The 24,742-nt window shown below is 43.0% G+C and overlaps 1 protein-coding gene across 2 annotated transcripts in view; it reads right to left on the bottom strand.

Annotated features, from left to right (window-relative positions):
• Positions 1-1,317: 1,317 nt before the first annotated feature.
• The window catches only part of TUFT1 (tuftelin 1), a 63,316-nt gene continuing 39,891 nt past the window's right edge, over positions 1,318-24,742 (bottom strand). For both annotated transcript variants that reach the window (XM_086948105.1, XM_086948106.1), the window contains exons 5-13: positions 21,951-22,037; positions 19,223-19,300; positions 18,521-18,634; positions 17,603-17,731; positions 14,649-14,737; positions 14,103-14,208; positions 13,278-13,361; positions 10,068-10,168; positions 1,318-4,831 (exon numbers count right to left, since the gene is read on the bottom strand). In XM_086948105.1, coding sequence (XP_086804231.1) covers positions 4,765-4,831; positions 10,068-10,168; positions 13,278-13,361; positions 14,103-14,208; positions 14,649-14,737; positions 17,603-17,731; positions 18,521-18,634; positions 19,223-19,300; positions 21,951-22,037 — 855 coding nt within the window. In that variant the 3' untranslated portion in view covers positions 1,318-4,764. The remainder of the gene's footprint in view (positions 4,832-10,067; positions 10,169-13,277; positions 13,362-14,102; positions 14,209-14,648; positions 14,738-17,602; positions 17,732-18,520; positions 18,635-19,222; positions 19,301-21,950; positions 22,038-24,742) is intronic.

Below are 24,742 nucleotides of genomic sequence, written 5' to 3'. Positions count from 1 at the left end.
ACAACGGGGACAGACATAGGAGGTGAAGAGGCTTTTAAAGGAGCCCAAAAATGGCCACAGGTGCACTTCAATCACTCCATGTAGAGTTTAGTTCATGGAGATTTCAGGTTGCGTCAGCCAGAAGTTGACAACTCTTACCTGTTATGTCCATGACTGTGGAAGTCTGAGGTATAAACCCTCACCCTAGGGGCCTTTCACTCTCAGTCTCCTGCCATAGCCGCAGTGGGATCCTGAATCACCAGGCTAGCACACTTCCCATTCTCATTCCGTATGGGGCACTTGGTTTTCTATAGTGTTCAATTTTTATGCAGCATCTATTTTTGCCACACAAGCATTGCGTAAGGTGAGGGGAGTCTAAACAAAAAAATAATTTGAGAGAGAGTGCATGTGAGAGAGATTGTGAGTGTGTGCGTGTGAGAGAAAAAGTGAGTGTGTTAGACTGCATGCAAGTGCGTGTGTGCCAGAGTTTGAGCATCAAAGATTTTTCACAGATGCTCTGGATCATGCCTGGAATGGGTGCTTGGTGGTGGTTTAAAATACTTAATATTTTCCTTGTTTCAATTTAAATACCCTGGCTGCTTGTGAGCAGGGGTACCCTTGTCTCTTCAACACGAAATGCACATTCTAGGCGTGGAGTAGCAGCTTATGCCAAACCCTGCGTTTTGGTCCATCTGGAGGCGATCTAGGCATCAACAGATCAGAGAAAGGTTCAAGAGAGATCTTGGACTGACTACTCACTCAAGCACCCCCCCCTTCAAACGGAGCATGCATGCTTTACTTGTATAACTACTTTATTTGTTGTTGTAAGCACGTGGTTGGTTGGGGTTTACGCCACTTAGTTTGTTCTATATTTAGTCCCATACACGTTAGATATGTTTTAGGTTAAGGTTCTAAATACACTACTAACTCAGCAGTTTTACTTTTGCGACCCACAAGCAGACAAATTTGTGAAAAAGCTAAACAATGTTTGGGATTAGGTTTTATCGAATCAAATTTAATAACTTTGAGCTGTCCTAGCACCTTATTGCATTGAAGAGAAGCCCCAAACTGTCCTCACCAGACAACACTTTGCAAAAAGTAGAGAAAGTGAAGATTCCATGAAGCTAAGGAACAGCAGTAACAACTGTGGAACACTGCATGGCAATCCTAAGGGCGCCGTTGGCCAGAGAAGGAGCACCAGCACCGGAGAAGCAAAAAGTGAGAAGTTGAGTGCAGATAGGTCTCGAATGGCGGTATCCATAAAACCAAGCCCTCGATCCACTGTAGGTATCAATTGAGACCGGAATATCCAAAATGAACAGACTGCAACACACTGCCTTGTATCACATATACTTTATTGAAAATAAATCTATAAAAAAAAAACTACAAAGATACAATTGGTAGTTGAACCAGTGTCAACTGAATCCAATACACCAATAAATTACAAAAATAAATAGTTACAACTTAACTCGCTACAAACCCGAATTATACTGCGCAGATCCGGTGTATACATCGTCCTTACAATAAGGAGACAGGGTACACTGAGGAAATCAGGTTAGGCACTGGAACAAAATGATGCTGATCATATGCCCAGGAGAAAACAGGCACATGACCTGAAGCCCTTCAAGTTTAAATATTTGCATATCAGTCAAGATTCTACAGCTATGGTAAGGCACGCTCTATAGCGCTGGAGGGCATTGTAGTGCGGAAGCGGACAGGAAGACTATGTCCACTGAGCAGAATATTGCGGTGTATAAAAATTGAGTATCAATAGGAGGCCATTAAAGCACCTGTAAGCAGAGGTAGGAAGGCAGCCTTTGTAATAAGCCCTCAGTAGGTAAGTACAGCTCTGCTGCCTAAGGAATAAACTAGACACAGGAAAGTATTTTTTTTTTAAAGAAAACAAAAAAAAATTTAAAAAATCACATTTAAGTCAGTTTTTTTGTTGGCAAACAACTTGGCTTACTCCTCCCTCTGACAACTCTGGTAACAGTAAAGCACACAGGGGACTGTGTCAGAAGATAACACATTAATTGGACATAGCCCTCTTAACACTCTAGAGAATCCTATGTGCAATCAAAGAGAACGTAGACAAAAAGACACTTTCAATTACAAATAGGTTTTAACCCAAGTAAGGAATGCAATACCTGCCCTGGTTTACAGCCTCCAGTCATTGAAGCACACAATGCGGCATCTTTTTTTAAAGTTAACCAACATCTACAACATTTACGGGACATTAAGTTTATTTTTACATTTTTCAGGATATTCTTAGGTAGACTTTTGCTTAGAAAGATATTTTTTTTGTAATGTCTCATGGAGCTTGTATGAAGTTTGTGCTCATTAAATAGAAGCCAGAGAGTGGGGAAACTGCATATCCTAAATGTCACTCAATGACATTAAGCCAGACTTTTTCACAGTCCCTCAATGTGAGGCTTTTTCACTCTCCTGGCATCAATGGCAACCGACCCTGCATGCGTGTATTACATGTGTTGCCTTAAATGCAGAGGGTACCCAACTATAAGGTAAGGAAAGCAGGAAGTGCACTGCCAGACCCAGTATTCCTTCACCTCTTTCCCAGACGTGGCAGAGTTTTTATGTGCAGGGATGTATTAGTACATAGATACAACACAACCACCAGGAGTGTGGCTGAGAACATTAAACTCATTCAACATATTTACGAGGATAACAGATGGGCATTAAATCTTTATGAAGGTTGATAATAGTGCAGATTTGTGTTGAATCACAATGTATCAGCACAGACCACCACAATGCGTGTTTTGTGGGAGAAAAAAAAAAAAAAAAAAAAAAAAAAAAAAGAATATGGAGGATACTTCATGGCATGCGATGGTTTGTGGGAAATGTTTTATTAGGGGCAAGTCTGCAATAATATTGCCATTGCCCCACTGTGCTAAAAGTACCCTAAAGATCGTTTGGAGGCAGAACAAGTAGTCAGGGATACGACTGCCATTAATCATAGAATTCAAACTCTTAAATACGCCAGATACTCTTCTCTGCCCAGATCTGGGTAAGAAGGATACGAAAGGAGGAGAGTCGACACTGATGTAGTGCCACCTCGTCCACCCAATTAAGTTGTAAAGCAATAAGAGATCTGAACATTTAGGATCAATAAAGTAGAATGAGATGGGATTCATTTCCAAGTTTGGGCTTCAGCCTACAGTCTCGCAGAACGATTCATGCCACTCGCATCAAATTCTACCCTTGCGTCCGCTGGGTACCAGCCCAGCACGTGCCTGGTGATAGACACCAAGAAAGAAGGCTCACTCAGTGGCTTGGTTTCAACTGTGTGGTCTCTTCTTGACAATGGTTACGGAGGTACATCTATAGATGGAGCGTGGAAAAACAGTAAATGTAAAATAACTTGTAAAGGAATAAGTCAAAACCCTGTTATCGTAAACAATTAGGGACATCCAGTGGCGTAGCAAGGGGGGAGGGCTGTCCGGCCCGGGCAGCATGAGTGTTGGGGAGCAGCCCCCACCACCCTTACATGCGAGGCAGCAATCCCAGGCGCCACAATGGGAGACTATCATTCTAGCTACGCCACTGGGGATATCCACGGTACTGTTTGAGACTAAAAAGTACATTGATTTGTATCTGAAACGCTTGAATAAATCTCAGCCACTGGTATTACTCTGGGTCACATTCCAGTCCATCACCTTTTTGCAAACTGTGCTACTATCAAATACCTCCTGGGCACAACAAATTCCACCCATCACTTCTTTCCTTCTCAGACAGCGAGACCGGTCACATTGGTTCCATAGCAGGTCATGAAATGGGAGTAACAAACAGGCCTTGTAATGTTCATGTCCCATGACTTTGGAAGAACATTAATAAATTACAATTACAAAATGCTCCAAAACACGAGTGCTCAAGCTTGCCACCATCCATGCACTATTTTACAGTGCTTACTCTGGGTACCACGACGTTCCTATATTTTCTTACTAAAACAAATCTATTTGGTAGGCCAAAATTTTGCAACACCAATGACCAACTATCCAAACATCTTGAGACTTTGGAAAGGACAAGGATACAGAATGTTGTCAGGATGATCAGTGCTGTATCCCTCGCACATGGCATGCGATAAGTGCTTTGTAGCACCAATCCTGGAGCACAGAATATCACGGTCTAGATGACGCGGTCCTAAGAAGGAAATCTCTAGATCCCACATTTCGAAACAATTGCTTACGCTAAATGTGATTGGTTACAGCAACAGCCAACGCTAACATGATCGTTTATCAACTGGATAGCCGGACTTCTTTTACAAGCGTAATGATGCATAGGTGAGCACAGACCCTGGGATAGAGTCTTCTTGTGTATGCCTCTTCTATTGCAAGGTGACCAACAAGGCATGCAACTACCGTAGGCGTATCATGGGACCGGACTGTCACTATTTGACGGATTCCCCAAAATCCGGCACAGTGCTATGATAGGTACTCGGAGGGTGCTCTTCAGAAGAAAGAAGGCCAGCAGTCTCCCATAGTCGCGTATACGTACGTCCAACTTTTGCCATCTCAATGGGTTACGCAATAACAAAGTGACCGCTTCTGAGAAGTCCTCGTCTTCTGAAAAAAATGTGTCCTCATCCACAGTTGACAACACCAGCAAATTCATCTTCAGGTGTTGCAGGATAGTTCTGAACAGGTCCAGCACAAGTCAGGACAGCAGGGAGACTAGAACTAGAATTAGTTTTAAGGGGATGGGGAGGAGGGCAAATAAGAGGACAGTTTCAGTCACAGCTCCTGTACTCTTTCTTCAGTCTTTCCGAACTCATGTTTCCAAAACTCGAATAAGTGGGAGTGGCTTGGGAGGTCCAGGTTGCGTGTACTGCCGTCTACTGCAAAGGCAAAAAAACAATAAAAGAGAAAACGTAATTTAGTTTTCGTACCATACTCCGGTCTCATAAAATATTATTTGTTACAGCAATGTACTTCTCAATTTAGGTAGTCCCCAGCGGGAGAGCAATTTACCTATGACAGCAGTAGATCTTTAACACCGATAGAAGTTACAATATTTCTTCGACTCTGGGAACATCTCAGTACACAAAGAATATTTCTAAGATCACGAATACTAGAATGATTCCATCACGGACAAAAAGATTTACGGGAAGCATGGCAGTCACTTTCCTCATTTTTGTAGGAAAATGTTTTAATGAACGAAAGTCCTGTGAGCTGCAACGTGTCACCTAGCTTTACTGGTAACCAACGTGCTATTTAAATCATTTTTCACAGTGGGTGCCAAGCAAACCTCATATTAAAAACAAAAGAGCAATAGCAATCCTCTGCTCTGACAAATACAAGAAAATATGATTCAATATATGACAATTAACATATTTTGACATTATTTTGAGCCAGGAATACCAAAATAACCTTTAATAATCATTAACTGGCTTGCAAACAATGAACCTCTTTACGAGAGGCAGAATCATTAGGTAATGAATGACAGGAGGGGAAGAGGTTTACTATCTTCTTTCTTTCCCTAGTCACTGTCCAATTTCTTTCATCTTCGATCATATTTTTGCAGAGCGACACAAACGAGTGATGTCCTTTAGGGAGCAAGGTTAATTTGCACTAAAGAAGCTAGTTAAGTGTGGGTTTGGCAGTCTTCATTCAACACCACATTTGTGGTGTTCAAGTAAGCCTTTTTCCCAGCTATTTCTCTCCTGCTTTTTCTCAGACATTCAACGAGCAAAAGCAACCCTCCTAGTAAAAAGAAAACTCTACCTTTCAATGCTCTGCCCCGTCTAAAGTACCAGCTGGAAAGACTCAGAAGGTGAAAAACAATGCACAAGTTTTTTTTGCCAATCTACAAACAAAAGTACCAATAGCTGATGTGCCAAAATTGCAGTGGTTCTCCTGTATACATCAAAATAACCTTTAAAATGCCTTTTACCTAAAAATGCACATATAACACTTCCCTTCTATCACTTCAGCAAAAATACTCAATGTCTACAACAGTCCTCTGCAACCGAAAACCTCCCATAACTCATCAGCAGTAGTCTGTTAATGCACTGTCTCCATTTGGAACCAAATGGAAGCTAACCCAACCCCATTCCTCCTTCAAACTCCATCACCTTTTTAGAAAACCCCACAAATGAACAAGTTACTTACCTTTGGTAATGTTCTTTACAGTGGATGCTCTAACTGCAAGTCCTCACCTTCAAATACTCAGCAAGCACCAGATTGGATCAGGAGAATTTTCTCCAGCAATCGCCTGCAGTCAACTGCAGAGGTAGATTGCCCAGATTCAGGTAGAAGACTCTGCCCTACTGCTGCAAAAGAAGATCCTCACAAAGTGGTTGCCTGCTTGGAGGGCAGATGCCCATGCCCAAAAGTTCCAGGTACTGCGCTCTCTTCAGTCAATCTGGAGCCACTAGGGTGATTTGGGCCTAGTTGTTCCTCATCTTATTCAAAACTCAGGGAAGGAGGAACAAAGGTGGCAAAGCGTACAGAAGTCCAGTGTTCCATTCCAAATGCAATTCATCTCCTAGTGAGTGTTCAAGGCAAAGCCAACTAGCAAAACTTTTGACAATGAACTCGGATTGTGAACACCCAAGGGGCACTAAGGGAGACTGAAGGGGAGACTGAAGGGGAGACCAGTAAACTGAAGGCGCTCCTGGTGTACCTGAACTGCAGGTAAGGTCTGTGAGAATGCAGTCTGGGGTAGAGCACCGTGACTCCACTAGCTCAGAAGCGGTCCAAGCTAGAATCTGCTTTTTCACTGAAAAGTGGTACATTTTCTATAGGCATATACATGAGAGATGCTTACACACGTCCAGATAATATCAACAAACACACACAAAGCACTCCCCCCACCCAGAATACTGGTGCCAACCACCCTCCACTGGTAATTTTCAGGCTAGCAAGAATCACATCTGGCCATGTCTTGTCTGAGCCAGAGAGGCCCAAGGTCTTCCAGTACCAATGGCAAGATTTCACTGACCATGTCCCAGAGAGTATGTTTGTAGTGATCGCATAAACAAACAGCATTGAACAACCTCAATGCCAGGCTAGCAGAAGAAAACATTTTCCACAGATCAATCCTCTGGGACTCCCTATCCAGTGGGCCCATCAAGGTAATGGTGAGGGCCTCATTAAAGGAGAGTATGAGCCAAGACAAGGCTGGCACCGGCTGCAACTGAAGGGAGCTTCAAATTCAGGACGCCATCTGACCGATGGACCATTACTGCAAATTATGCACTCTCTACAATTGGTGTTCCAAGTGGAGTTTTAAACCTTGTTCAGAGAAGGCACCAAGCCCACGGGCCTCTAGAACTTCCAAATAAGGATTTGGTTACTTAACCTGTAAGAATCTGTTCTTGACATGTAGTGCTGTAGACTTACATGCTTTGCATACTTCCGCCATCTAGTGTTGGGTCCAGATGTGTGCAGTTACTTTTTTCTTTGAAGTGTTTTCAATCATGAGGTACATTACCCCCACCTCTTGGGAATACTGTGCATGGGCATCGACCCCATTTTCTGTTTCCCCGCAGACGGGAGGGAATGGAGTATAGAGAAAGAGTTGTCCATGCACATAAAATAAAGATGAGAATAGATTGCAATGACCGTAGGGGTCCGGGTTAGAGGGAAGGTGCATGTGAATCTACAGCACTACACTCAAAGAACAGATGCTTATAGGGTAAGTGACAATCATTTCGAGGCATGTGTGGCTTTAGATACACATGCTTTTCACAGACTGTAAAGCAGTGCCCTCTAAAAGTGGTGGCTAGCCTGTGGGTGTTGCAATTGTTTGAAAGAGTGTTTTATCACTGCCTGTCCTACTTTAGCTTGTTGGCGGTCGAAAACATCCACACAATAATGTTTAGTGGAGGTGTGTGGTGTAGGCCATGTAGCTGCTTTGCAAACATCAGCTATTGGGATGCTACCTAGAAAAGCCATTGAAGCCCTTTGCTTATGAGTAGCATGTGCTCTGGGGGGCATGCGTATAGTCCTTTTGGCTTTAGAAAAGCATGTCTGAATGCATTTTACTATCCAGCAAGCAATGCCTGACTTGGATAGGAGTTCTCTTGTATGGGATGAAAAGTCAACAAAAAGTTGTTCTGATTTCCGAAAGTGTTTTGACAATATAATACAAAAAAAGCTCTTTTTACATCTAGTGTATGGAGCACTCTTTCTACTTCTGTGTCTGGGTGAGGGGAAAATTGAATACGGCGTAAGTGATAAACCACCTTAGGAAGGAACTTCGGGTTTGACGGGAAGAACGGTTCTTCTAAGGTTGAGGCATGGTTCTCCAACCCGTCCAAGTGAAGTGATGGCTATAAGGAAAGCTACTTTCCATGACAGAAACTGTAGAGTACAATTATGCAATATTTCAAATGGCGGGCCCATAAGTCTTATTAAAACAACATTTAACATTCCTCGTTGGTGCTGGTGGAATCTCAGGAGAAACCACTCTTTTGAAGCCCTCCATAAAGGCTCAGATTACTGGTACCTATTTTGAAGGTCAGATATTTTGACGGTAAGCTGCAACTTATGGTTGCAAAAGCCAAACCAGTTTTGCAAATGCAACAAGTAAACAATGTTTTGTATAGCAGCATCAAATGGATGGATACTATTATTAAGACAGTAAAAGACAAAACCTTTCCTTTTGGCTGCAGAGCATGCCCTGGTGGCAGGTCTACGGGCGTCTTTAAGGATGGTCATACATTCTGGTGGGAGGTTTAGGTAACCAAACTCTACAACCTCCGATGCCATATCGCTAGGTTCAGTTCCATGTAGGGAGGGTTGTCACTGGTGTGGCAGTGGAGCTGGTGCTGGGACCACTGGTTTAGCCAGGATACACCCAGAAGGGTGAGTAAGTTTCTCCTTCATGTTAAGGAAGATTGGCTCTACCAAGGAGCCAGTCTTTCTGTGCCATTTTGTAAGAGGTTTTCAGTGCCGAGAGCAGAAGACTGTCGACTTGGTGCCAAGGTAGAGGGTTTCGACAAGTGTCATGGATTCAGAATCAGGCTGTATGACAACTTTCTGCACTTCTGTAATACTGTAGAGCCACATCGGTGGAGATCAGGCTAAAGTCAGTTTGTTGTCAAACATCAGACTCCGCACTGGATCCTCTTCGAACACCAGTGGCGCCAGTACTGGCATAGAAAAGGAAGGGCCCAGCAAAGGTCTTGGAGCCCTGCTGAATGTCTGTACTGGAGTTGGTATGGGGCCCGGAGCAGGTCCCATGGAGCCAGATGGCACAGTGGAGGGATCTGCAAGTGTTAAGCAGGCTGGAGGCCCCATGCAGTTCCTTGAAGCACAAAAGGAACACCAGAAGGAGGAGGAGGACATATGCCAAAATTATGCAACATGGCCTCCTTGAAGGCATCAATCTGATGTGGCATCGCTGATGGCCCAGAAATCTCTGGGAGCACCGAAATCATGGAGAATCGGCTCCACAAATGGGGAAGTTTAGGGAGACTGGCTGACATTGTGACACTCGCACCTTCCCTTTGGATAGAAAGTGGCCACCTGGAGTAGAGTCCGGTTTTGCTTTTTTGTTTGCATTTGTATTTTGATATGGCCTTACCAGATGACTTAAAATGCAAAGAAGACCTCTTGCAGGAAATGCATCAGGAGAGAGAGAGATAGAGTCCACAACTGCAGCTTCTTCTATTCAGCAACCTACAGCTTCACATTGGGTCCTGTATCACCTAGTACATGAGAGCACATTTGATGCACAACTAAGTTGTATACCAATGCCAAACATCAGACACACCTCACATGGGTACTTGACTGGTATCTGCTTTGTACAGTTTGAAACCGGTCCTTTAGGAGAAAACAGTACAGAGCTGCACAGCGCCACCCTGCGCAGGAGCACTGCTGGAGAAAAGTTCCAGATCCAGCCTGGCACCTGGAGAGAATTCTATGGTGAGGAATCTGCAGATAAAAGTATCCATCAGAAATTACACTTCCAACATCCTGTAGGCAACTGAACCACAAATAGGGAATAATGTAGGACAGCAAAGAATACTAAGTAGGCAAATATCTAGACTCTTATGCTCATCCATCCCATACCTTGATCAATCAATACAACAGCCTTACTTGGTGTCACCAACAATCTCAACTTACCCGTTCTGAAGATCTGGCTTCGAGTAGCTTTTAGAGGCATACGTGCTGTGGCCTGCTGGTTTCCCCAGGAGGTGATCTATGCGGTCATGCATCTCTAGATTCTGCAAACCAACACAAGGGTCATTATTTGCAACAAGATCCAGAAAGGAGTGGGAGTTGAAAATAAACTACACAGAAAGGGTTGACAGTGTTATACCATTGCATTTCTAAATTACATGCCGTCCCTTGTATCAATTTAAAGCTGCCTACAGCATATCTTTGCCAGTCAGCTTCCAGAGTGTGTGATTCCAAATGCAAATAGTCAACCAGTTCCTGGTCTCCACCACGGATTTTGGCAAACAGCCTATTTCGAAACTATTAGCAACAAGCTATTTTTCAACATATTAGTAAAGCATTTGAATGAAAGAGCATTCAAACGTTCTTAGTCCCGGGTTATCTGTTAAACAGTTTTGCCACAAATTTTAAGACAAGGTCAGGGGAAAAAGTTGTCGGCATCTTTAGGTAATGTTATTGCCCATGTTCAAAACAGTGAACTTCCAATTAAGAAAGCATGGGCTAATAAGGCAATATTATATATTTCCTGCAAGCCTTGAAGCCCAGACAAACTGTTTTTCCCCTTAAACATGCTGCAATGTGTCAACAGTTCTTTGATTTCCATTTACGAATAAGAGCACATTTTTCTAGTAGAATCAGAAATCTTGTTTTATATAAACGAAAAGTATAGTAAAAGTGTTGGACAACACTTGGGTTGTCTTCTCAGCACTGGTGCACAAATACATTTTTTAATTGAGTGGGACTCTTCCCATGAGTTTGAGCAGGAATGAAGAGTTCTGAAATAGACCTACATCATTACAAAAACTGCAATGCCAAAACAAAATGCATTTAAAATTCACTGGGGGTCCAGATTAATGCCTGCCTGCATTTTCCCCTTGCTGCACAGTTCAATGGTGTTTCTCTACTGCCTATGTGCTGGTTACCCCTTTGATGCTGTCCCAGAAACATAAGTAAAGGAAATTCCCCGTGTCTGTTCTTATAATAGAAGGAAAAGTGCAGACTAGAAGCAGGGCTAAACTTTGAACAGAGGAATAAAGGAAAGAGAAGGTGTGCCTGTGCCACGTTCATCATAAACAACAAGGCTGAAGGCAAAGTGGTTTTTAAATGTATTACAAAACTTATGACAAAGTAGGCCTGACTTATTTATAGTGAAAAGTGTAAGCTAAAGTAGATATTCCTTTAAGGGTGGATTGTTATTGCACTGTGTTGAAGTCTGTTGAGGGGTAAAGCATGACATGGATTCTCACCGATTAATGGGTAAGGGGCTGCTTTTGGGTACCGCTGCGATCACCTTGGGGTGTAGAAAATCTGCACTATGAGAATCCCTTCCCAAGCCCTCACAGCAGGAGTTGTATGCCCACCTCTAATTCTGTACATATTGCTAATTTTATGACTATGCTTGATGGTTGCCTTGGAGGAATGTTTAGCTATCTTCATTTGTAGTGTGCTGCCTCTTGTGCAGCAAGTAATTTAAAACCTGCACGACACTCTTGCAATGGTATAGTCCATAGTGTATCACAGTTTTACTGTTCTGAGAAAGCCTCCATGTTTATGAGCATCATGTTGCCCAACTTGGACCAGTACAACAATTACACAGCACACTAGCTTTCAAAGATGGCCGTGCAGTGCAAGGTCTCATGAGCCATCAATTTGCATGGTACTGTGTTCAGCATGTCATTTTACATTCCAAGAAAACACATTGCTTTTAAATGTGCTAACTATGATAGAACTTTAGAACAATGATACACTGTAAAATGTCACTGCAAAGCTGAAGTTCACTTTCATGTTTAATTTTGTTTTTGTATTGCAAGCATATGCCTGCAAGTTTAGGTTACGGCATATTTTCTTTTTTTATATACTGCTATAATTTTAATTTGTCTTCCATATTTTTAAAGATAGCTTTTGTTTTACTGCGAAAGGGTAAGTGGGCGAATGAAAAAATGAATCAGCTGGTGGATGTACGAGTGCACAAATGAGTGACAGTGCATGTATGTCACCTAACCTCTTCAATGACTGAAGAGGCACTTTCAGTTCATAAACCAAACCTACTGTCTTTTCGAATGCTTACTGAGGTGGGGAGGGGCATTGTGGCCCACTTTAGGCTTTTATCTCGTGAAAAGCACCTCCCCACATTCAAAGGTAATAGATAGACAGATATAGAGGTGGCTTAGTGGCTCAAGCTACTGACTTTGGAACCTGGGGGCCATGGTTCGAATCACTGCTTTGCCGCTAGACAAAACATTGTGTGAGCCTGGGCAAATCACGTTATCTCCCGTGCCTTAATGTGAGTAAAAGTTATTTGTGCAAAGGCCACTTAACATATACACTCTCGTAGATCGTCTCCTGACCCCTAGTGTAATGTGCAGCGCTCCGCTGCTTTACAGCTAGGTTCACACTATATGAATAGCAATACAGACATATATTTTCATTTATATTTTATAGCAATTATGCAGATACTGAGAGTGCAATACCCTATGTTCTAATACCGTTGAGTGTGGGGAGACGTCATGACTGAAGAGGAGAAGTTATTAAGTTGTGAATGCTATTTTTGGCCCCACATCCCTTGACATGGCAGGACAAGAGGATGGGGAGTGGTCTGTGAAGTCTAGGAATTGGGTACTTGCATTGGATTGATGGACCGGATGTTAGAATGAGCTCATGTGTGTTGCATTTGGACTGGGTGCTTTCAGTGATGTGTCGCTTGATGTCCAGGGTGTAGAGGATTGCGTCAAGGAAGCCTTTCATTTTCTTGGTTTGAGTCTCCAAAGAATGTGTATTGGGTGTATTGGAGTAGGGGGTGATGAGATCTGATATTATCTTCGTGAAGTACTTGCTGGATTAAGGGGGTTGCTAGATCTGGATATAGATGCCAAGCTTGAGAAGGAGTAAAGCAACAAAAAAAAAAAAAAACATTCAAATGAATGAATGCAACGAATATAGTTTCAAAGAAGGTAAATGTGCACAATCTGAAGCCACTACAATACCGGCTGCGGCCAGAACAGTAAGAGCACCAAGGTTTTTGGACAACATCTGTTCTATGGAATGATCTGTGGCATTAGTTTAAATGTGATTGCGTCAAACGTCACTGCTGTACCTTTGGCTGTATAAAAGCACTTCAGACTACAGGGGGATGGTATAGAAGGAGCCCACACCTACCTCGGCGCTGAGGATGGCCACCTTTTCCTGCAAATCCTGGATAATCGCGTCCTTTTCATCAATCACATACCTCGAATTCTGAAGCTGTTAACAGTAAAAGAATAGGCATGTTTACGCTGCTATGCCATGCATTCAAGGTCTACAGAAAAACACCCAACAGACACACTGGACATTGCCATCAGTCTGCGACACAGACAGAGGCCTGCATTTGGTCTCTCATATATAATGTACCTTAAGTTGCCAGCCTGAGACAATTTCCATTCCTGCACATTCTAAAGTTCTCATCGATCTCCAGTTCCACTCAGACGCCCCCACCATAGCCCAATGATACAGCCTTACCCCAAAGACGTAGCATAGTTAATTTGAACTGCAATAAGCTACAATCTATGTGTATTACTCAGTGCTTATACATGCTTGTAATTGCCCGCTTTCCGCATACTTGCTATACAGATAACATGCCGCATTCAGATTAACGATTCAATGGGGAACACTAAAATCTGCCAGCATAGGAGTTGGACTTAGATAGCACTGGTTGGTTCCATCGACTAACATCATAAAGAAAACTAACCACAAGGAACAGCTGGAAGTGAATGCACCCAAGTTGGAAGTGACACTTCATGCATTTTACAGCAACGGAACTGCAAGCAAAGGACACAGACACGATTTGCACTGGAGTATGGAATCCATAAAGGACATATTCGAAGAACCGGCAGCGTGTCTACCTTTCCATATTAGTGGCTTCCAATACCTGCAGTGAACTCTACTGGAAGCAGAGCTTCAACAAAAACAGTAGGTTGCACCAAATAGCAAATCTTTGACACACACCTGCTCAATCATCTGGCGGACCTTTCGCTGCTGGCTTTTCAGCATGTCATCAAGATGGTGGATCTTTTCACGCAACGTCTGAACTTCTTTTTCAAGCTGTACAGACCTTAAAGAAATGGAAGGGACCATAAACCTGGGAACAAGCATTGTCAATTCTACAAATCACTGTAGGGGAATAAAACATTCCCTTACAGCCCCTGATCTTCAGTAATTCAAGGTTTCTGTAAGTGAAGTAAGAGACTGAAAGTTGTAAGCCAATGCAGGACATCATCTTCACACCCACATGTTTCCCTTCTCACAGGTAACCATAGGCACTAATGTTACAAGATGCTCATTAATGCACAAATGCGAGCAAGATTTTCAAAGCTGCCAAAAAGCCACATGTGCAGACTACACCCATCCCTGAACTGCTTTAATGATTCCAGTTACACCCAAATCACTCATCAGGCAGCCCTCAATCACAAAAGCTCCTCCTACAAAGCTGCTGAATAAGGAGGAATTTGCCACCAGTTTTTCCAGGACAACAGAATCGAGGTCAGTCCTTACCGATCCTGCTGTGGGGCTTCCTTCAGGGCTCTCAGTTTTTCCAGCTCCATTTCACCATCTTTCATCTTCTTCAGCAAATCTTGGTGCTCCTGTAGAAGTAAAAGACATTTGAACACACTGTTTTGGAGCAAGACAAACTATACAAGTTGTGGTCCATAATCGACATTTACTTCCCAGACAAATGAGTACACATTGGAACCGCAGCTCAAACAAGTGGTGTCAAACATTTACGCAGAAATAGCAAGACAAAGCTACTCCTCTTTTAGAAGTTCAATGGCCTGAATGGTCAAGGAGTTAGACAACCTCTGTCGATGTGCCAACAAGCTTTTAAGCACGGCCGGGATGCAGTGGAAAAAGCCAGCACTGGTGCCTAAAACTTCAGCCCATGAAACACTCTTAAGCTAAGTTACACCTAACGGAGCAACCAGTAGGCTGTTGAGCACCAGGCCATGGGAAAGGTGATCAGATTTTCCCATATTCCATCACTGACCGGCGATCTTCACAGTTCATCCACGTGCACATTCACATAGTCAATCACACAGTCAGTCATCTCTCCACTGCCTTGTGGCCAAGTATGCAACGTAGAAATACAACACAAATACATACAACGTAATCACTCTGAAGGAGGGTCATCACTTGTAGGATTAGGATTTTTGCATTACAGGAGAAGAGGAACGCATTTGTCCACAAGTCACCACCTGTACTTGATAAGATGGTGGACAAAGCACCGGCATTCCATCGTAGCCTTTGTTAGCCAAAGCAGATGAATGTCTACAAACTAGGGAAGAGCTCCACCGTCAGCTGCATCTATGTAGATCATCACCTTTGGTAATATTTTGGCAAGAGACGTTCAGAGTATGGCACAAGACTTGTGTAATCTTCAACTACTCATGTTCAGGGAACTGCTGTTTTCTTATCCTTCAGCCCTCTCTGAAAGTACAAGTGTTTTTTAACTATCCCTAGTGTTCCGTTTCCCACCCCCCAAACATCTGCTCCTGTGTAGTTCTCGTTACTTCCTCATCCTCTCCCCAAGCTCATCCTTTCCACAGACCCACCCTGACATTCTCATAATTATCATCGTACAGGCTCCCCTGAGGTCCAACATCATGAGCCTCTGTTTCCACACACCTACTCTCAGTTGCTTCTCCAACACCCACTCCTCCATTGCGCCACAAGCGATCCTCTGTACTTGATTTTACAGCCCAACAACTTCTATTTACTGGTACTTCTTCCTGCACCGCATGAAGGGCTTTTAAGCAAATAAATGATTATTGTTTTTTTATTCACCGATCCAAATGACACCCACCGCCATTAATAAGTAAATAAACAAAAAAGTGCATGATTCTTTCATTAGGTGCATGTATGCCTGGTGACGTGCATGTCTATACAATGATGCAGCGGCCTGAAGCAGACAAAGCATAGAGCCTTTCTTAATTTATTTTGCTGTTGCAACACAGCATCTGCAAAAAGAATTGGCCAAGTCAATAGATCAAAAACAGAACAATTGGCTTTGCCAACCCTTGTTTAACATGAGTATGATTTTGAAAATATTACATACAAAGTAGAAGGAGAGGGAGAATTTAGAAGTCTGAACTGTGGACAAAATTAGAAGAAACAATTTCGTTTTCAAGTAGTGAACGATAATAGTTTTCCCATTTTAAAAATACAGGATTCATTGACATGCTCAGGACCCAGTCAAACAATGCTTGTCTGAATGTGGCGACTCACTACCAGAGCCTTGGCAGCAACACATGTATACAGTGCATCTATATACAGGGCAATTCACCCCCCACCAATGCTGCAAGAAGTGCAAGCAAAGTAGTCTCTGGTATCTGCAGGGTCTTATTATAGCCTAAATGTGTCCCTTCTTGTTCTTTCTTTCTTCAAGCTTCTCATGAACACATGCAAACCAGGACTGTTAACAAAAGCAGCGCTAGATGCATGAAAACAGTATGTGATAAAGCACACATAGTGCTGTTCCACACAGCCGGCATCAGTTTCCTGGTCTGCCTAAGGACTTGAGAAACTCTGCCTGGCCAACATAAGCCTACACAAGACACAGAAAGAAGGTGGTTTACTAGAACTCATTTAATCTTGTTTAAACAGCAATGTATGTGTGGCCCTTGGTCCTTTATTTAGGACGCTTCAGTACAGATTCATATGACTACTCCAAATCGCCAGAGGCCGCATCATCGACCAGCCATACTACACACTGCTGAATCACCACTCGCTCCTCCTCTTTGCAATATCTCCCCCCCCCATAGTGCTTGTGTCTTGAAGAAGGGAAACCGGTTTTGTTAGTTGTCGCGGCTTAAAGACAGCAGTTAATTGAAACCTGTGGTTATCCCCTTTGTTTGTCGTCTGATGTAAATGAATGGGTTTTCCACTCCCTCTGCCGCCTCCTCATCCGCTCATATACAAACAATACATGGGTGTTTACTACCGTTTTAGGTGATGCAGAGGTATTGGCCTGGCAATACTGCTTTTACAATCATTCAGTTTATATCAAGGAAGAGGGATCAACCAATGTTAAGTCAGGAAATAGCACAATTTTCATACAGAAATGTTGAGATGAAGAACTCCAAACCCATTGTTGTCCTCCTCAATAACCCCTTAAGTCAGACTAAACCCCAAATAACCAACTGTAGTCTGGTGTTGCTTCCTGCCAGGAAGTGAACTCAAACATTTGCAACCGCCACAGAACGTCAGCAAGGAGCAGCAGATCAGACAAACCTCTCGCCTCCACTGCTTTGCAAAACATTTCATGTGTGCACTTTACTGTGCAAAATAAATGTGGCACTGCTTGGATTAGTATTGAACAGCACGCAGGTTTCTGGATGCTAACTTGCCCATGACCTCCAACTATCATATCAATACTTACCTGTTGCTACAATACAATGCAGAGTTCACCTCCACAAAACGAGAACATGCAAATGAATAGCAGCTAATCCTACCTTCTCCATCCCGGACATGAGCCTATGGAGTTCCTCCACTTCCCCTTCCTTCTGAGCCATTCCATCTTCGGCCTTCTTCAGGGCAACATTTGTTTGCTCCACCTCCTTCTGATAGTGGTTAAGAGTCACCTGTAATTGTTAGAAAGACCATTATGTGACAGCCTTCCAGGAAGGCACCTAACCACCACATGGGAGCACCCTGCAAACCTTCAAAACATGATCCCCATTAACAGCACAGATGCCACAATTTACACACAAATTATTCAGCCACAAGGATCACATGTTTCCCAGATCCATCAAGATGACCTACTCCAGTGCAGGTTGTTTCTTAGAATTCTGCGATTTGTAATCCCAGTTTTATACTTGAGTAAACAAGACCTGGGAAACTTATGAAGTCTGCAGCCACACATTCGGAGGCAACATCATGCACTACAGCATTGCAAACTTTTAGCCTGTGAATCCATTTTAAAAGTCTGGTGGCTACAGGAGTATCAGAAGGGTGTTTAACTTTACAGTCCCTAGGACATCAAAGAAGGCCCAATCTAATCACGCATGTTCGGTATATCCAGCAGAACATAAGCAAACAGTACATCTCTACATGTGTGAATATTCAAACATTCTAATGTCATATAATGACAATGAACTGACGTTTATAATCCCCCGATACTGGGTATTTTAGAATAGAATAACATTCACCAGAAAAATGTGTATACCACCTCAGCCCAAAGAGCTTCACCACAATTTCTACACAGAAGCAAAAGCTGTACACATGCATGCTCAAAATGGATAACCAGGGGTGTTGAGCCCGTAAGTGTTTAGCTTCAAATAAGACAAGTCACTTAAGGTGATGGAGAACAGTCTCAATTACAGCAGAGTATATTTTGTAAATTAGCATTGGAAAAAGAAAAGTCTGTTAACCTCAAAAGCCGCCTTGTCAGACTGATGCCGCTTTTCAGCTTCCTGGAGTTTTGTGAACAGTTTTCTGGCAGTCTCGCGGATGTTTTCGACATCCTCTTTAGGGAAGTCCTCATCCTAAAAGGTTGGTAACACACAGGTCAGGAGGCAGGTGACACAAAATTCGGAGTTGCTGAACAGATGTGGTTGTAAATGTTTCACACCAATACTGTAGGATAGACTCAAATGAAGCAGAGAAGTTTTGTTTTGCATGGACTTTCAATCCAATACACAAAATAAAACAACCCGTCCATGTTCAATACAATGGGCTATCCATGGAACACACCTCAATTCTAGAGCGCCTTTTATTTTTTTAGAAATCAACAATGTAAACCTATCTCTGTAGCCTTTCTGCACAGCCCAACACTAAAATAACTGCGTGAAGCCTGCTGAAACAAAAGAAATGTTACAAAATTATCCCACATCCCTAAAGCCCAGTCCCTCAAGATTTGTGTATACACACACCATTATACCACACAATTATACCAGTGTTTTTCCCCCAAATGTGATAATCCAGGCTTCAAGTTTAACTTGAACCGTAAAGACTCAGGTTTCTTAACCAAATTATGACTAGCTAACATTTGCTGTAGGATGGTACAGAGCAACATTAGGTTCAGCAAAAACAAACATCAAACTGGGGATCCCCCACCCATGTTTGCGACCGACCTGCTGACTTCCATGCTGTTGCACACCGTTCCACTGACTTCCATGCTGCCGCACACCGTTTGGCTTTTCCAGAAAAACCTGTAAAAAGCAAATATAAAACGTTTAAACGTACACAGTCACAAATACATGCTTTATTTATTTTAAAGGCAGTGAAATGGGTTTAGTGACTACCACCAATTTTGAGGTCTGAAAAGAGTGACTGTTCAAGGGTAAACTGGTTAAGGTCCAATGTGCATAGTAATTGTCACCATGGATGCCTAAAATGGAGAGCTTTCACCCTTTAGAATGATGGTTTAATGGACACCCATACTGGAGAAGTATGGAATAGCCAGCTGTTACCATGGTACATTTTTAAAATCTCTAAACAGCGTAGTGTACATAACTATCGAATGGGGAACTGGGCCCGGTCCAAGTACTTTCCATATTATAAAGATTACACAGCACATCTAATCTCCGAATGCAACAAACAAATGATTCACCGGGTTGTTGTTCAGCTGCCTTTGACCCTCCCTGAAACGAAGCAACAATTAAAGGAGGTCATGCTATAATTTAGTTTATGTGACTGGCCATGAGCCAGCAGACTTCAGACTCTATAGCCCACAACCAGGTGACTGCGTCCTCCCTTTATGTCAGCTCTGCGGAGATCCTGTCCAACGTTTTCCATTTACATTTGAATATTGAAAGCGAGTTGTATTAGCTCAAGAGCACACCTTTTACTTATAACCTAGGAGTAGACTTTGTACCAGAACCTGGCTGGGTGCGGCTTATCAGAGTTACAGCACAATCCAGAAGCAGTGAAGTTAGCAAAAGCAGATCAAGAGAGACAAACTGCAAATATGGGAACCAGGTTTACCAAATTTTTGGTGCAGCCAAGCCCATGTCTAATAATTCTGTTGTCTATTAATTTTGTATAGCAGCAAATAATCGCAAGGGACGCATGCTGCACCCCCTTGACTCTAGAAATCAGGAAACATATCCTAGAAAAACAGGTGGTGATTTAATTTACAGACAACAATGTCTTATCCTCTTTGGATGGTCTGTTGCAACCATATCATATTCACCGTTGCAGTAACAGCGGAGGTGCAAACTGCAAAGTGATCAAATAGGCATGAAAATATATGATTTATCATATATTGCCCACCTCATGTTTATCTACCTGTCTTTGCAAAGCAGTTAATGTATGATGCAATTCTAAACATACATTTAAAAAAATAACGTAGGCATCTGTATTCAATTAATAATGCCTGAAAAGCAACAGCAACAAAAATAAAAGGTTAAATTTGCTTTAAGAAGCCTGAAACTGCGAATATCCATTGTATTTGGAACTCAATGGATTATGATCATTGATGACATATCATGTCAAATGCAAATATTTATGATACGTTATGGAATGAGTGCCATGAGACATAAGTGCAGTTTTACATACTCCGGTCTCATGCGATTTTGATCATGTTATGTTTTTATTAGTGCCTTGAAGAAGCTTCTTGGTTGTTGAGTGCTATACAAAAACCACTTATGTCACAAGTAGAAGTGTTACAAGGACATCTATAATTCACAGTAAACATTACAAATCGCGCACACTACCCTCCTATTTATAGGCAGTTTCCTAATGAAGGACTCAAAAAACCCAATATTTTGAAACTAGGCGGGGTAAGCTTAGTTGGTACATTGGAAAGGGGATGTTTTTCAAGGAGTAAAAACCTTGCAACTGGAATGCTTTGGTTATGATACTCTGAAAAGTGAGAGAAGGCTTCACAAGTGGTCTATCCGTCTACAACTCTCAGCAACATCCAGTCTAATACCAGGTGTACAGAAGAAAGACACCACAGTAGCGTAGCAAGGATGCCATGAGCAATGGTGCATGCGAGAAAAATGGCCCCTTTGAGTGCTGATTAGCTGTAAAATACAGCAATTACAAGGGTTCATTGGGCACACTCAGGGCTCCAGTGCAACTGCACCAATGGTAGCTGCACCCCGGCAATGCCATACAATGCAGTGAGATGAAGCTCCTATGTTTTGTGCTGCGCCCTTGCCCGCTCTCACCACAGTGAGGTATGACCAGGGGAAACAACATGAAAGGTTCTGGCCTGGTCTGTGGCAACTTCCATAAATTGATTATACGGGCCTATGCTCGAACAGCCCTTAGAGCCTTGCGCCTATGCCTTCAAATTACCACAATATGGGAGAACCCTATATCAGTCACCACAGAATTTTTTTTTTTTTAAATAGCTGGCAAGAACTAGTTCAATATATATTCACTTTAACTCAAAAAGCTTTGGTGGACTCCGAATATAGCCAGAAAAGGCCAACTTATTTGACAACTACTGCACACACACTGCCCGACAGACAAATACAAAAACTGCACCTAGATTAAGAAAGCGCTCTGTTTCCATACGAATGGAATATGGCGCTATAAAAATATTGATCACATCAAGCTGAAGGACAACAGTGAATAGATTGAACACAGAATGCAGGTTTGGCCTCATCAGTCCTAAGATAGCCAGAAAAAACCAACATGCGCGCTCCTCCGTCTGCAGCTGATGCTGCAGCATGGCCCCGCCCCACCCTGGACTCCCGACTGGAAGTGAAAAATAAAAAGACAATTAAATAGTTTTATTGTCATCTCATTTTTCTTCTGTCTCCTGCATTTCAGCAGTGGGGCGCCGCTCCTACGCCACAGCGGAGGAGCCGCGCCTGCATGGACCTAGGGCCTTCTCCGTCTACTTACCTTGTTGCGCGAAGTGCCCGGATTCTCAGCCTGACGCCCCACAGACTGCGATATGTCCTGTCTGAGTCTGCTCAAGGATGTCCGAGCCTGTGAGACAGAAAGATTCCGGAGGTCAGCACATTGTAGAAGCAAACATGTGAACAGCAGCACTGAGTTATAGGAAGGAGGGAAAGTGAACCAGGGTGGGACAGACAATAAGTAAACAGTGGCGGGAATGCTGCAGCAGTAAGCACACCTTGCAGGGAGGCTTTGCACTGATGTGGAATTGTTTGCTCCCTTGGTGTGCGGTTGGCACAAGGCATGACTAACCACCTGGTCTAGACAGCAGGAATGTGTGCATGTGGGGGTGGGATGGGCAGGCAGCTCAGGAATGCCACCCTCAGCGAGGAGTCGCTGACATCTTCCAAACACACTGCTTCGAGAATTCCCATCAAATGAGTTTCTGCTGCTGGGAAGCAGGCTCTTTGTAATAATCTTAAAACTAGAGGATGAGAGCTTGCCCAGGAAAGTTCCAGCCATCCTTTCAGGAGGCAGCTACACAGATGCTGCAACATTTTTAAGTTGCTTTATTATTTTAGTTTGGCAATCACATTTTTTAATCAAATGTAATCTTATATGTACCTAAAACGTCCACTTTTTCAGCAGTTTTGCTTATTTGAGAACTGCACAAAATTAAAATGTCTTGTGTGAAATAATCTGCAGTACAAGTGTTAAGCATTATTTAATCAAATGTACAAAATTAATGATACCTTTAATTCTGCACCTCAGTTGCCGCTGTATAAATAACTGAATTCATGTCAAGGCGGGGCTGCCAGGCCAATCTATCCAGCAGCCTTGCCTAGTGCAATCATTCCTTCAAAACCCCCGATTTCTATGCGTTCGTTCTTGCTTTTATATAATGGCTATGTGTCTACCCCAAGAAGTTTTTTTTTTTTTTTTTAGAAATATCAAACACATTTTTTATATTTTTCATTAGTTTGTCCTCGTCAACTGTAATAAAAATACTTTAGATAGCACCCTTCACCTAAAAATTGAGACACAAATTGTGGATTGCATCTGGCACCTTCCGAATAGTGCTGGCATTTAAAGTATAAACAATGAGGAGAACTCGGGCCCCTCCCCTATCCCTCCCTCCCTCCTTGCAATTCTCCCGAATGTTTTGAACTGTATGCTGCCCCAGGCTCTCCAGCAGGAACGCTGCTGCTTGCATTTGCCAACTTTTCTGTGAAAACTTCCTTTCTGCGAGTCCCTCTGGAAGCACCTGGTTCGAGCTTAAGCACAGGTACTTTAAGGTGTTTCACAACGGAAGCAGACCACCGATGACGCGCAAGCCTTCTCTGCGTCACGGCTTCAGATTGCCGATCAAGTCTCAACCCATTCCCTCTTCCGCACTGCCCGATATTCAGAAGTTTTAGCAGAGCTGGAAAAGCAACTTCAGGTGATTCAACACTGGGCTGTCCTAATCGTCCATCGGTAACTACCAATATGTTATTCTCTACCAAAGGGTTCCAAACGACTTGAAGACTAAAAACAAATACAGCCACTAAATTTGAACCATCTACATTTTGGTTTAGGTTTTGTATGGCCCACCGACCCACCCTACCAAGCTGACCCCACTGATCAGCAGAACGGAGGAAAGAGGCTACACCAAACCTGCTCCAAAAAATGAACTACCTCAACCCACCCCCACCAGATCTCCCCCTCCTCTTCAGCCCTATATAACGATAGACTATTTAACAATATATTTACATATCTGCATATACATCGGTGTGCGTGTAAAACAAATCCCAGACGTCCAGACTCCCATTTCCCACCGGTCTCTGTAACCCCCCAAACTGCAATATATGGCTTACTTACTAGACCCCGTCCAATCTGGCTTTAGGAAAGGATGCAGCACTGAAACCGCCATGCTAAACATGGTTGACGACATCCACCACTCACTTGACAATGGCGAATCTAGCCTTCTGATCCTCCTTGATCTCTCTGCAGCATTTGATACTGTTAACCACTCTGCTCTACTCAATGTTCTTAGATATCGATTCGGCCTGAATGGTACGACACACAAATGGTTTGTCTCATACCTACAACACCGTTCTCAACAAATCAAAATCCAAAATTGCCTATCTAACCCTACCTCCATCTCCTTAGGAGTTCCACAAGGATCCATCCTCTCTCCCTCTCTAACATTTTCATGGAACCCCTCACAGTCATTCTTTACCGCATGCGCGCTAGCGCAATTCCGCTCCTGTGCTGAGTTTTTTAAAACCACACTTTACGTGACGAGCTGGGCTCGTCATCAGCGTGCGAGGAGGCTACGCCATGACGAGCCCAGCTCGTCATGAGCGTGGAAGGGGTTAAACAAGCCGGGATCAACGACCATCTCTACGCCAACGACACCCAACTCTATTATAAGATTAAAACTCATGCGGACATCCTTCACCTCAACAACATTCATCAAGATTCAAGCCTGGTTCCACATTAACCACCTCAAACTCGACCCTAGACACTGAAATTCTTTTTTCCCCTAAAAATAACCAGCTCCCCAATTCAGAATTGGATCTCTGACCTTAATGCCCTCAACTGCTCCTTATCTTTGTCCTCAGTCAAATCACTAGGGATCTCCCTTGACAACCTCCTAACCCTCAAGGTACACATCAACAATTCTGCCAAAGGAGCCCTCTTCACTCTCCGCCACCTTAAGAAAATCAAGCCCTTCATCCCCATCGATGATTTCAAACTAGCAGTCCAATCCCTTGTTCTTTCTCGCATCGACTATGGCAATGCCATTCACA

This window comes from Lissotriton vulgaris, unplaced genomic scaffold (genome assembly GCF_964263255.1).
Source record: "Lissotriton vulgaris unplaced genomic scaffold, aLisVul1.2 SCAFFOLD_2339, whole genome shotgun sequence".
Classification (NCBI taxonomy): domain Eukaryota; kingdom Metazoa; phylum Chordata; class Amphibia; order Caudata; family Salamandridae; genus Lissotriton; species Lissotriton vulgaris.
Note: the sequence above shows the minus strand (reverse complement) of the source record. Positions and strands in the feature narration are given on the sequence as shown.